The sequence below is a fragment of the Calonectris borealis genome, chromosome 2 (genome assembly GCF_964195595.1).
Source record: "Calonectris borealis chromosome 2, bCalBor7.hap1.2, whole genome shotgun sequence".
Lineage (NCBI taxonomy): Eukaryota > Metazoa > Chordata > Aves > Procellariiformes > Procellariidae > Calonectris > Calonectris borealis.
Window position 1 is genome coordinate 127,441,508 of NC_134313.1, and position 13,401 is coordinate 127,454,908.

The 13,401-nt window shown below is 36.6% G+C and overlaps 1 protein-coding gene across 1 annotated transcript in view; it reads left to right on the plus strand.

Moving 5' to 3' along the window:
* Positions 1-13,401, plus strand: part of NEK10 (NIMA related kinase 10) — a 95,420-nt gene that overhangs the window by 53,095 nt on the left and 28,924 nt on the right. The window contains exons 23-25 of the mRNA XM_075143387.1: positions 1,896-2,025; positions 2,624-2,694; positions 8,170-8,383. Of these exons, the coding sequence (XP_074999488.1) occupies positions 1,896-2,025; positions 2,624-2,694; positions 8,170-8,383 (415 nt within the window). The remainder of the gene's footprint in view (positions 1-1,895; positions 2,026-2,623; positions 2,695-8,169; positions 8,384-13,401) is intronic.

Consider the following 13,401-nt stretch of genomic DNA (forward strand, 5'->3'; position numbering starts at 1 on the left):
AACTACAACCCTGTCAGCACTGTATTCTTTCTGTGATTTCCAAATCATAGTAGTAACAAATTTCCTAGTCATCAGCCCAATGAACTGCTGTTTGCTCTGGACATCAAGCTAGGTTCTTCCCTTCTGTTCAGATTCTGCAGGCCAGGTCATGGTTGCTTCTGTTTTGCTCTCGACTGTATTCAGCTTATTCTTTCTGTGACTGCTATGCAATTTTTTGCATAGGTACATAGATTTGGCTTGAATAATCTCACTTTGGGATTTTAATATTATTTAGTAATTTAAAATTAATAATTTATAACTTTGTGTCTCTATGCATGAAAATTATCACTAGAATGAAAGATTGTAAAATTCAAGTCAGATTCATTTTTCTGAATAGCAGCATGCTTAGAATTTACTAAGACAGGGGCTTTGCCTTACTGAGCTCACCATCTACATGGTAAGTTGCAGTACTGATGTTTGCTCTAATAGACACATTTAATATATAAAAATGAAATTTCCACAAAGTCCTCTAATGAATTAGTATCACAGTGAGGAATAAAGATAGTCTGATTATAGAAATGGTATTATGTTCTAACACCATGTTCAACATCCTGTATTGCCCTCTATGGTTATGTAATAGCAGCAGCAAAATTCAAGGAAAATTGCTAATTAGGTTTCACCCAGGAATCTGTATCTTGCTTGATCAATTTTATCAGAAATGTCTGACCTGTCAGTCTCTCTCACTTCCCTACACTATGACTTCTGTTCCGACTTTCTGCTCTGTTAAGATCACTTAATTTCTCTTCAGCATAATAGTTTATCTAAGGGACCTCATCCCATTTATTTTACAAATCTGTTTTCTGCACTTTGTACATATAAGCAGCACACCTTCTAGCAATATACTTTATCCAGACTGCATCATTAATTGAATTTACACAGTACCTCTCAGCGCCAAAATAAGGCATTTTACCAAAGACGTCAGCAGTCTAATCATGAAATTGATATAGTGGTTCCGAATTCTAAGCTGAAAGAAAACGGAAAACAATTTGGTTTTCAAGTTGATTTTATAGATGAAAGAAGTCAAGTATTTTTTATATCTCTGAATAATTACAGAGAGAAGATGCTAAGTGAAAAAAACCACGTTATGTGATATGACCTTTACTTACTGCTAAGACTTGAACTCCAACATCAGAATTCCCTACTATTGTAAATAATTATCATCCAGATTTATGAAAAGTGCTGAGGAAATTAAGAGATGGAAGGGGAGTCTGCTTTGTACTGAGTCAAAACTGAAATTACTGCCTTCTTCCACTTGCTTCAAATGGATCTTTACAATGGATTTTTTAATTGTTATTCAGCTGGCTCTTGAGTGTCCATGTTGCATCCTCACAGGGAATGCATTACAGCAGTTTTAAGAGGTTGAAAATTATATAATGAGAAAAATTTGTTTACTCACATTAATAGCAAAATCATATCCATTAGCATTCTAAATATAGGAATCTTATTCAAATCTTTGTGATATCTGAATTACAAAAGGTTTTGATACATTTATCTGTTCTCTAGTCCATTTTATTGAAATGCCATCATTGTAAACAAGTACTGAATGCTGTAGTTCATTTGTGTTCATTAAGTCCAGAGACATTATAACATGAAATGAGTTGCAAGGACAAGTGAACAAAATTTAAACCACTGGTGTTGTGAGAAGAACTACAGTAGAAGTGGAAAAGCTATTAATTGTACTTCCACTTAAAGAATTTGGCTGGTAAAGGAAATAAATGCAACCTTTTGAACATCATTGTATGTGCTCTGAAAATATGTTGTAGTGACTAACTAAATATTGGGTGTTTTTTAAAAAAATAAGCCTACTTCTAGGTGAATTAATTAAACATTTGTGGGTTGCATTGCTTTTTACTTAGCCCTGAAGTTGTAAAGAGTGAGCCGTATGGAGAGAAGGCTGATGTCTGGGCTGCAGGATGCATCCTTTATCAGATGGCAACTCTGAACCCACCGTTTTACAGCACCAATATGCTCTCCTTGGCAACTAAGGTATTCAGATTTGCCAGATCAACCTACCAATTATTTCTGCATGTGTTCACTAGATCCATGAGAGTTTATGTTTAAGGTTATAGAAGCATAAACCTCTCTGGTCTGATGTGTGAACGAGCACAAGTGTTTATCATTGTGTAAATTGCTATTTTGCCATTCTAAATGCAAAAATTGCTTGTAAATGTTAGTATATTATTACCTCTCAGACTAGCATATTTTTATCATTGCATTTGGTGATAGATCTGTAAAATTTCTTGATGTACTATAATACTGGATTTCCTATAGCATTGTGTATTACTCCTTTGGATGTGACCACAAATAAAAATAAATCATTGTTTGCTTGGTTTTTTTAATGTTTCCCTTATTCAGATATTGTAGCCCTTTGATCTACAGTGATTATGTATGTTAATGTGGATACCTGATTAGAAGTGCATTAGACATTTTGCATTAGAAGATACGTTCTAAACTGTTTTGCAAGTTAGAGCTGATGATGTAATGCCCATCAGGTTGTTTCAAGGAGCAATACTTATCATATAAGATCTTCAAATAAATAATGGAATATTTTTCTTCAATTAACTGTAGATTATTTATTTTGCAGATAGTAGGGGCTGTGTATGAACCTGTGCCAGAAGGGCTGTACTCTGAAAAAGTGTCATTTACCATTAAGAGGTAATTACTCATCTAGTTTTATTTCGACATCCTGCTGAAAAGATGTTTTGTTTCGTATGTTTCCATGTGACAGTTTGCTGACTTTAGCAACTGCCAATATTTGTCTCTGAATATGAAATATCTTCTGATTTAAAGAAAAACAGAGGTGTCTCCTTACCCTGCTAATAACATATGCAATATAGTTGCATACATGCAACTGGAAAACTCATGCCAGTATAGTCAGCACATTTATCCAACCAGTATAGACTTTATACTCAGTGCTGAACAATACCAATGCTGTAGTTAACTCCCTACACATCAATTTTTTCCCCCATGAAAATACAGCATTTTGAGTCATTTTGAAGTGCAGTTTATGGTCAAGGAAGTAACCCTGTTGCAGTATGTTACTTATAGATCACTGTATGATCACATTCATAGTTTTGTGTGTTTATTTGACTGATAGAAATATGTTTCCCACTACCTTCTAATCCTTTTAGCAGGATAGCAGAGATAACAAAGCAGAGATAACGCAGTAATAGAGGAAAAGATGAGCCTGTATTTGTTCCACTCACTCATCACATATTTCTCTTAGCTACGGTTACATCTTCCTGGTGATAATGTAATGTGTAAGGCAAAGTATAGAGAGTGAATTGGTGCACTTCTATGAGATTTAGCTCCCTTGATTTTTCCGTTTTAGAAAAACTCCACTTAGCACAAAAATGCTTTTTCTTTCTCACTCAGATGTTGAATTCTATCTCTAAAAAGCACTTTACTGTACAAAGACTGTAACATTTTTATACTCTGTTTTATTGTACAAAAGGGTTTCTGTTATTTAAAGACCTTGAGGATGAAGGACAACAATGGAGAGGATAGGAGCTAATATAACTAACATTTACCTTTAAGAGTCCTGAAATGAATTTTAGTATTTTAAATATTTACAGATAATTGTAGTTAGAATAACTGACTTTATTAATTCATTGCTCGCTATTTAAGAATAATATAGTAATCCCAATGCATCCAGAAAATATCTTCCAGTCACATCATATCAGTATTGATATGTATTGCATTCTCTTACAAATTTTAAACACATCTTTTTCAGTGACTTAGATAAACAAAGTTATGTGAGTGTCTGGCCTTCTGTCTTTTCCTTCTTTTCATTCCTGATAATGATGAGAAACTCTGTAATAGGAAGTTTTTGAGAGTTTTTCCAAGGCCAGCTATTGAGTTATTTATGATTGCAGATACTGTGACTATATTAAACAGGTTCACTGAAAGTCCCATATCATCATGAGACTGGCTGCTATGGAGGCTAACTGATTTAAATAGATGATTAAATACGTATTTGCATGAAACTATTAAAATTAAGTTTTCCTATCACGTAAGAATTTTTCTGCTTATTTTAATAGCAGTGGGAATCATAAAATGTTTTTTAAAAAAATGTTGATTCTCTTACTATGGGTTAATCCTTAAATGAAATATTATGTTTAGGTTTTGGCTTATGCTTTCTGAGATATTTAGAAAGAATAAAGAACATTAAAGAAAAGCAGTAATAATGAGATTTTACTTATAATATAGCTGAGGAAATATCAATGGAAATGAAGAAGTTCTTTCTGAATGACTAAAGCAAAACACATATTCAGAGATGAATGTCATAAATAGAAAAAATAATTTATTGATAATGATTAGAAAAAACATTGAAAGCTTCATGTTGCAACTGTAAATTTGCATTTAGTGTTATTATTATTATTCAATATTATTATTAAAATACAGTTTTATTGGATTAAGCTACTAAAGAAAGTTCTGGAATCATAATCGTCAAAGTCTTTCATAGTCGAACATCAATCTACTCAGTGTTTAGACATAAATAAATAATTTCTTTCTAGATGCATGGGAAATGGATTTAGGATTTACCAGAAATCTTTTATAGCTCACATCGTTCTTGGAAATTTTGACCCATTTCAGAGGATTAAAATAAAAAATTAGAAAGAAAAAATCAAACAGAACATTTCTTAAGAGTGAAAAACTTGCATCTGTTTAAAGGAAATATAAAATTTTAAGTAAAACAGATTAACAAAGTTATGAAAATTACTGAGACGAATCAACAGATTTGAGCAAATTTAAACAAAAAAGATTAAAATCAAGAAGTTCAAGTACTGTAAAACATCTTCAAAACTGCTACTTTACCTGGCAGTTATGTTTATTTAGAAAGTACGGTTTTAGAAATAATAAAATCATTCTGTGACACTTTCTTTAAAGAAGGGTGTTGGGTTAAGTGTATCTGTATGCTACCTGGTCAATAGTACTCTGCAGGGAAATCATAGTAAATTATCAGATTCACTGGAGTTAACAGATTTAAGACAGTTTATAGTACATGCAGAACTGTCCCTATCGGCTTTTATGTCCTACACTACATACAAAATATTTTGGGGATTTAAAAATAGGCCTAATAGTATATTATTACTGTTACTAAACAGCTACCTAGGATGCCTGAAACAAGAACCATAGAACTGTAAAGTAATTTAGGTTGGAAGGGACCCCCAGAGGTCATCTAGTCCATCTGCTCAAAGCAGATACAATTAGACCTGGTTGCTCACTGCTCAGGGTCTTGTCTAACTGAGTTCTGAATATCTTGAAGGATGGAGATCCCACAACTTCTCTGGGCCCTCTTTGGTGCTTGTCTGCCTTTATGGTTAGAAGCAGTAGCAGTAATAATAGTAATAATAATAATAATCCTTATATCTAATCAGATTTTCCTGTGTTCTAACTTGTGTCTATTGCCTCTTGCCTTATCACTGTTAACCTCTGAGAAGGATCTGGCTCCATCTTTTCTATACCCTCCCATTATGTAGATAGCAATCAGATCTCTGTATAGGTGGCCCAGGTCCCTCTGACAGCAGCCCTGCCCGTGTATCAACTGATCCCTGTAATTTGGTGTTCATGAACCTGTTGAGAACACACTCCATCTCATCATCTAGGTCATTAATAAAGACATTAAACAGTGCTGGCCCAGTATCAATCTCTGGAGGATGCTACTTCCAGCCACCAGCTGGACTTTGTACTGCTGATGACATCTCTTTGAGCCAGAAAGTTCAGCTAATTACCTGCCTTATAATCCTGTGGATCCTGTGGGATATTGTGTCAAAAGGCCTTGCTAAAATAAAGCTACCCACAGCATATGCTGCTCTCCCCTTGTCCACAGAGCCAGTAATCTCAGCATAGAATGCAATGAGTCTAGTCAGGTATGACTGCTGTTTGGAAAATCCATCCTGGCTGTTCCCAGTCACCTTCTTGTCCTTTGTGTGCTTGAAAATTACTTCCAAGGGAATTTGCTCTATTATTTTTCCAGAGACTGAGGTGAAGCTGACTGGCTAGTAACATCCTGTATCCACCCTCTCACTTTTCTTGGATATGCATGTGATACTCAACTTTTTCCAGTCTGCAGGAACCTCCCTCTGATCCTTTCAGACATGATGAATAGTGGCATTGGCCAGTTGCATCAGCACCCTCAGGCTCATCTCATCTGGTCCTGTGGGCTTGTATATGTCCAATTGGCTTAAATGCTTTCTCACTATATTTTCCACTGTGTGGTAATGCTTCATGCTCATGGATTCTACATGTAGGCTCAGAGATCTGGAACACTTAAGCTCAAAGTTTCCCAATGGAAATGGAAGCAAAAAAGGGATTGAGTGCCCCAGCCTTTTCCATGTCCTTTGTCTCTAGGTTGCATAGTGGGTCCACATTTTCCTTAGCCTTTCTTCTGTTGTGAATGTATTTATAGAAGGCCTTTCTTCTGCCTTCCACATCCATTGCTAGTTTCAACTCCAGCTGACCTTTGGCTTTCATAACACCACCCTTTGGGCAATATCTGTATATTCTTCCTGTGTAGCCCACCCCTGCTTCCTACATGCAGGAGTGGGCTGTTCTTGTGCTTTGAGGTGTCCCTGAAGATTAGCTAGCTCTCCCAAGCTTTCCCTTTACCTTCCAGGGTAGTCTTCCATGAGATTCTAGCAGAAAGATCCCTCAATAGGCTGAATTCTGCTCTCCTGAAGTCCTGTGTTGTGACCGTACAATCTGTCTTTCTCACTTCTCTCAGGATTTTGAACTCCACAGTTTGATGGTTGCTGTAGCCGAGGCTGCCCTTGTCTGGTTCTTCCTTGTTTGTGAGCAACAGGTCTGGCAAAGTGCCTTTGCTAGTTAGCTTCTGAATCACCTGCACCAAGAAATTGTCATTAACAGATTCCAGAAATCTCCTGGATTGCCATATTACAGCCATATTACCCCATCAGCAGATATCAGGGTGATTAATGGGCCCCAATGAGTAAGAGTGCCTGCAATGATGAAGCTTCCTCCATCTGTCCGACAAAGGCTTCATTGACTTCCTCTTCATTTTTGGGTGATTTATAGCAAGCATCTACCACAATGTCACCCATGTTGGCCTGTTCCTCCTGTTCTTACCCATAAGCTCTTGACTACACGCAGCCAGGTGTTGGACTGCAGGTTGCATCCACCCTGACTTGAGTCTTTCCCCCTCACTGGAAGAATTGAGGAGAACACCACCTTGCCTCCCTGCCCCTCACACTTGACCCCAGTGCTCTGTAGTCACTTTTGGTATGTTCAGGTTCAACCCTAGTGTCATTCGTGCCCATATGAATGAGCAGTAAGGCATAATAGCCCAAGGGCCAGATAAGTCTTGGTAGTATTTCCACAATGTCCTGAATCCAAGCACCTCACAAGCAACAGGCTTCACAATCATCAAATCAGATCAAGTAGATGGGTGCCTCTCTCAAATGACTGTCAGCTGCTGCTGCTTATTTGTGATGTAGACATTTGATTCAGACTCACCTAACTGTGGTGTGTCCTCTGTTAGGTCTTGTTCTTCCTCACCTGTTCCCAGGTCACTATACCACTATATCTGTAGGCACAGGAAAAGCCTTCCTTCTGTTGGCAGAAGTCACAAGTCTCCAGCCTACCTCCTCTTGGGACCCTCCATCCACTGCTCCTTTGAGGGTAATCTCTAGGTTTTCCTCCTTTGCATTGTTTGGGGGTCTCGTCTCTGCAAAGTCTCTGTAACAATCTTGTTCTCCTGTAAATACTCCTGACAGCACACTCATCTCCTTCACAGCTGCTTTGTCCAGCAGTGCAGCACCTGGACCAGAGCACAGTCCCCACAGGGGAGGCCAATGTCTCCCCCAGTCCCAGGAAGAGGCACCAGGTACTCCCTACTGTGTCTGGGAGTGCACAGCAGCAGCCTCCCTTAACAGTTCTGTCTGGGTCGGTGCCTCTGAAGTGCCAAGGATAGTTGTTCCAGCTGATGCCAGAGACTGTGCTCTGTGGTGTGTCAACACCAAGGCTGCACAGTGTCAAACTGTCACACACAGGCTTGAGCAGAGTGCTGGCAAGCATGACTTGATAAATACCAATGGAGAAATGCTGTGGTACTAAACAGTTTTTTAGAAGGAAGTAATTAGCTTTCATTAGAGAATGTTCTTTCTGTAGATGCTTGACTCCTGATGCAGAGGCACGTCCAGACATAGTGGAGGTCAGCTCACTGCTGTCTGATGTGATGATGAAATACCTGGATGTTTTATCTACTTCTCATCTCATGTTGGAGAAGAAACTGGATCGGGAGAGGAGACGAACCCAGAAGTACTTCATGGAGGCTAATCGAAATGCAGTAACCTATCACCATCAGCTTTCCATTTTATCACAAGTAAGCACATGTATTAGGCTTTATTTTTTCTTATTGTTGTTTACCATATCTGAGAAAATAAGGTACAACAAAGCAGAAAGTAAATCAAAGTGAAAAGACCCATCCTCTTAGAACATTTTTCCATGCAGGCTCTTTAATTTATTTTTAAAGAGGTATTCATTATTTTTTTGTGGACATGCTTATGGAGGAAAAATAACGGTATCTTAAAACCCAATATCATTCTATGTTGGAAAATGGCATTGTTATGGAGGTACTTGCAGTTTTGATAGAATCTAATAATGTTTAATTATTACTGCACACTTGTGAATGGTTTGTGAATAGGAGAATATACACTTGGCTAGGGTGGAACAAAGGGATAATCTTGTGTATGATTCACAAACAATGACACCTAGAAAATGGAACCTGTGCAAAATTAATTTTTAATTACAGATTGCTAAATAAAGAACAGTGATGCTGATAAGGTATTTGCTAATGCTTTCTTACTGTCTGATACGGTTCTGCAGAAATACTTCTTAAAATTCTTCCATTTGCTTCAGGCTGGGTTTTAAGCACTCTTCATGAAGGACATCAATATTTCACAAAATGAACCAAAATTGTATATGATCTCAGAGAATTTACTTAAAAAAATACAAGGACAATGCTTTTGTGTAGTAAAAGCTCACTGTGAAAATTATTGTTATGGTAATTATGAAGCAAAGTTATAATTTACACAGCTACTCTTGTCTGTTCAGCTATTGTATCTCTCTTAGAGATACAAAGATTCCTTTTATCTCAGGGCTCAGTAGTTTGCACTGAAGAACCTCTGTGTAGGAAAAAGTTTTTCAGGAACACCTGGTCCCAAACTCATGGATTTTTTTTTTTTTAATACGTTCTTTGTCTTCACCTTCCTGGCCAAACATAAGATTTGTAGAAATTATTAATTTTTTTTTTTTTTAGTAGTTTTTTGACCTGACAGTCCAAGGTCATTATTTGTGTTATACCATTTTTTTCAATAAAAAGGATGCCAAGAACTTCCAGAAAAACCTCAACAAACCACTGTCATTTGGAATGTAAGAGATGCTGGGATGAAAGAAAGATACAGAGTGCAGTTTATAACTTAAAACAGTATAAGCAATTATTTTCCATGGTTTTTGAGTTTTCTTACCCTACACATTTGGAAGCTTGTTGTATGCCATTATTTTTTCATATCTTGATATAGTTGTTCTCTTGCATAACTAGTGAAATTTGCAAAAAAAGGTACTATGGATGCAAAGCTGCTTGATTTGGGATTTCAATGCAATTATCCTGTCTTTGAGAGAAGAGTGCCCTATTCAGACACTTGTGTGATATGATAGAACTAATAGCTTTACAATGAAGATAGAGTACTTCTGTTTTGTATAAATACTTGAGAAATACACCTATCTACAAAACGAGAAGGAAAATGTCTCTGTATTTTGGGGAATAATGGCTAGTCTTCTCAAGGAAGGAATGCTGTAATTCTAGTTCCACTCCAATGGATATTTTATTATGTATATTAAAAGAAACAGGTACAACAGGAGGATCTGACAAAGATCCAGAACACTACAGAAGCTGAGAGGAGTATGGCTCGGTAATGAGAAGTGGGAGACCTAATTGTGTGTCCTTGCTGTAAATAAGATATAGAATAAATCAGGCTTGGATCTTTCAAATTTCAGAGGAGTGCTACAGGGCTTAGAAACAGAAGGAGCCATGTTGTTTCCTTGTTCCCAGTATTGTAAGAAAATTTTACGAAGTTTATGAGGATTTCTAATAAAGAGGATAATTATTCCTGAAAAGTTTGACTTTTGAAAAAAAGACAATATTCTGACTAAAAGTACTAGGAAGAATTTCAAGCAGCTGTTCTTGAAATAAAAACTCTATGAGGTATGGACAACCTAATTCATCTTAGTCAAGGCCCCAGCGATTCCATAGCCAGGTAATTTGTCATTTTTCCATGATGACAGAGAATTCGGTGTTTCTGCCATATAGTTCAATGTTTTGTTAAAGCCAGCTATCTTATACTTTGTTTTCTCTCTACTAAAATGTACTTATGGCCTCCTTTTTCATCCCAGTTGTGTCATATAATGTTTCTGAAATAAAGAGGGTACTATCTGTCCTGGTTTATGGAACTAAGCAGCAGAGATCTTTTGGAGCCAGAGTGGAATCTGTTTTATGAATAGTTTAAGACCAGTATGGAAGCTGATATGCAGGCAATTGAAAGGCAGGTCAGTAGATGATGTTGGAGAAGTGTAGTTACCTTGCCTGGTAAGTATAGCATAAAATCCATGCTTGAAAATAATCCTAATAAAAAAGAATCATTATCAGTTCCTCACATAAATTCTTATCTTTCCTTGTTTTCCATAGAAATTGTTGTTTATTTAAGAACAGAAGCAGATGTGTAGGGATGAAAGGTGTTTAGTAGAGTTAGTATGTTCAGTTCTGAAAGGTTAAGATTGCTGACATAATACAGAGTACAGAGGACCAAAACAAGTAATAATAATAATAGCAGTAATTATCTCTCACATAGTACCTTTCATTTCAAGCTGGTCAATATTGTATTTTCATGCTCTGGGTAGGAAAAGGAGAGAAAAAAGTAGTTTGTGTAAGGTCACCAAACAGACCAATAGCAAAATTGAGTTTTCTGTGTTCCAAGCCAAATCTGAGTCTCAAAATAGTAGTTAATTTAACTAATAATGGATGTATCTTTCTAATATTTTCCTTTAAAGAGATGGGAGGGTAGCCAAATAATAATTTGATTGCTTTTTTGAGGTATATAGATTTGAAAAATTTAGACATTATTTTGGCTGTTTGCAAAAAGCTGAAAATAAGTCATTTTTATTACTTTGGAAATATGTATTTGAATACATGGGCATCATCTGTTATTGTTTCATTTACTGCATATATCCTGAAGTGTTTTTCACTTAGAATTAAGGCTTAGAAGCCCTTGATAAGCCAGCTTCTTCACATACTGTTTGACATATAAATAGAATAACTTTTTTCTCATTGCCAGATCTTTAAGTGTAAACTATCAATATACCTAAACCAATATAGAATGATGAATATTGAGATCTGTCCTATATTTTGAATGTGAGAGAGAAAGCTGTAAGCTTTATAATTGGAGGCTGTCAGCTAAAAATATATAACAAAATATGAGCCTTTCGTACCTCCTTTTGATAGCCAGGTAGTCTATCATGTCTGCCCATTTTTAGTATATTCTTTGAGAGTAAATTCCTTTTCTCAATTTTTGAAGTTCTGATCTGTGCATATGGCACAGATGTTCTATCACATTCTTTCTCTATACCGGGTTTTTGTAATACTGTGTTCTTTGGAAATTTAAGCTTATTTTAATTTTTGTATTAATAATGTCACTAGAATACACATTTTATTTTTAAATCCTTATATGCAAATCCATGTATTCAAATGAAGTTCCCAAACATGCAGAGTAATAGGAGACTAAGATGCTTAGGTAGTGGAAAAGTAGGTGCAACTTTTGTTTCTGAGTGCAGTGCGAGCTATGGAATGGCTTCACATCCAGCGTTTCTCAGGGCTAATAGGCTGTCAGAAATCATTAACAGTGCTTGGTCTGAGCTGGTCCATTTAGGTCACCATTAGCTGAGTGCTTTGTCCTAATGTTCAAACACACAAGAATGCTTATTAACAAGGTTGTTCTCTGCATTTTTCTGTTTTCACACTTGAACTGGTAAGTCTTACCCTAACCCAGCATGCTGAAGAGCATGGCATATAGGCCCAAGGTGAGTCGTCTTCCATCTAGGGTTTTTAGCTGCAGGTCAACACTGGCCCTCCCAGACCTGGATCTGCAGGTATGAAGGTATTGCACTTCTGGTGGACTAGGATGCTACTGCTAGGAGACATATTCTGATTATTCTGCTTGCAGGCAGCTTGGTTACAGCCTATGCTAAGAAACCTGCCTGGCTCTCTCCCTTGCAGAAGCAGTTCAACTATTTATTGGCTGGAAATAGTGAAAGAAGCAGTATAGCAGTTTCCAGACCTCTAAACTGAAGAGCCTGGCCAGACCTGAAGTGGCTGATGCAGTTTCCAGTCTTCCATCTGTGGCATAAACCTTCATAATCCACCTGTAGATAATTAAAAGTAGATTGTGTTATGTCTTTTCTAGATTGGTTTAGAAACATGAATGGTGTATCTAAAGTCTTGAGAAACACTGGGATTTCTTTGTATGCCCTTTCTATCACAAAGACCCTAATGTAAATAATTGTGAAGCATTTTGTAGGAATACCTGTAAATACAGAGCATGCTACTGCTCCCACTCTTCTTTATCCACAGGAATGGATTTTCTTTATCCCAATCTTTTTCTTCATCCACAGGGATGTGTGGCCAAAGGGGAAAGGGTTAAAGCTCATGGTTTAAGAATCCATACTTCTGTAGCAACCCTGCAGGCTACTGGCAACTCTTGTAACTAAAAGCAGCCATCAATTTCCTCAAGTTTTTATAAGAAATGAAGACAGGATCACAGCTCTCTGAAAGGCAAAGAAACACAAAATGATTTAACTGCGTTTTCACCAAGTCATTTCCCCCATACCCAAATTCAGTTCTGCACTGTTGGCAATTGTTGTGCAAACAATCATGTTAGTTTCTAAGCATCGCCACCTGCATTACAAAGTAGTGCTTAATTAGCAATTCAATTTGAATTAATCTTTTTTTTTTTTGTTAACTCAGAAAAAGACATAAAGATTGGATTAATGTTCATTTTAAGTTCCTCTTTCTTTGTAGCTCAATTCAGCCAATCAATGCATAAAAAATTTTTTTTCTTAAAACAACTGTGTATGAATGCAGCAACTGTGTTTGTATTGGTTGAAGCAAAGAGTGTGTTTGATTATAAAACACTTAGGATGCAACAGGTTATTAATATTGCAGCAATATAGTCCAATCTTTATCTTAGGTTAGAATATTCAATTCTTATTTTTATTAAAAATTCATTATGAAAAAATTTATAAAAAAATTCGGGGGATAGTGCCTGTCTGTGCACTGCTGCATGGAAATGA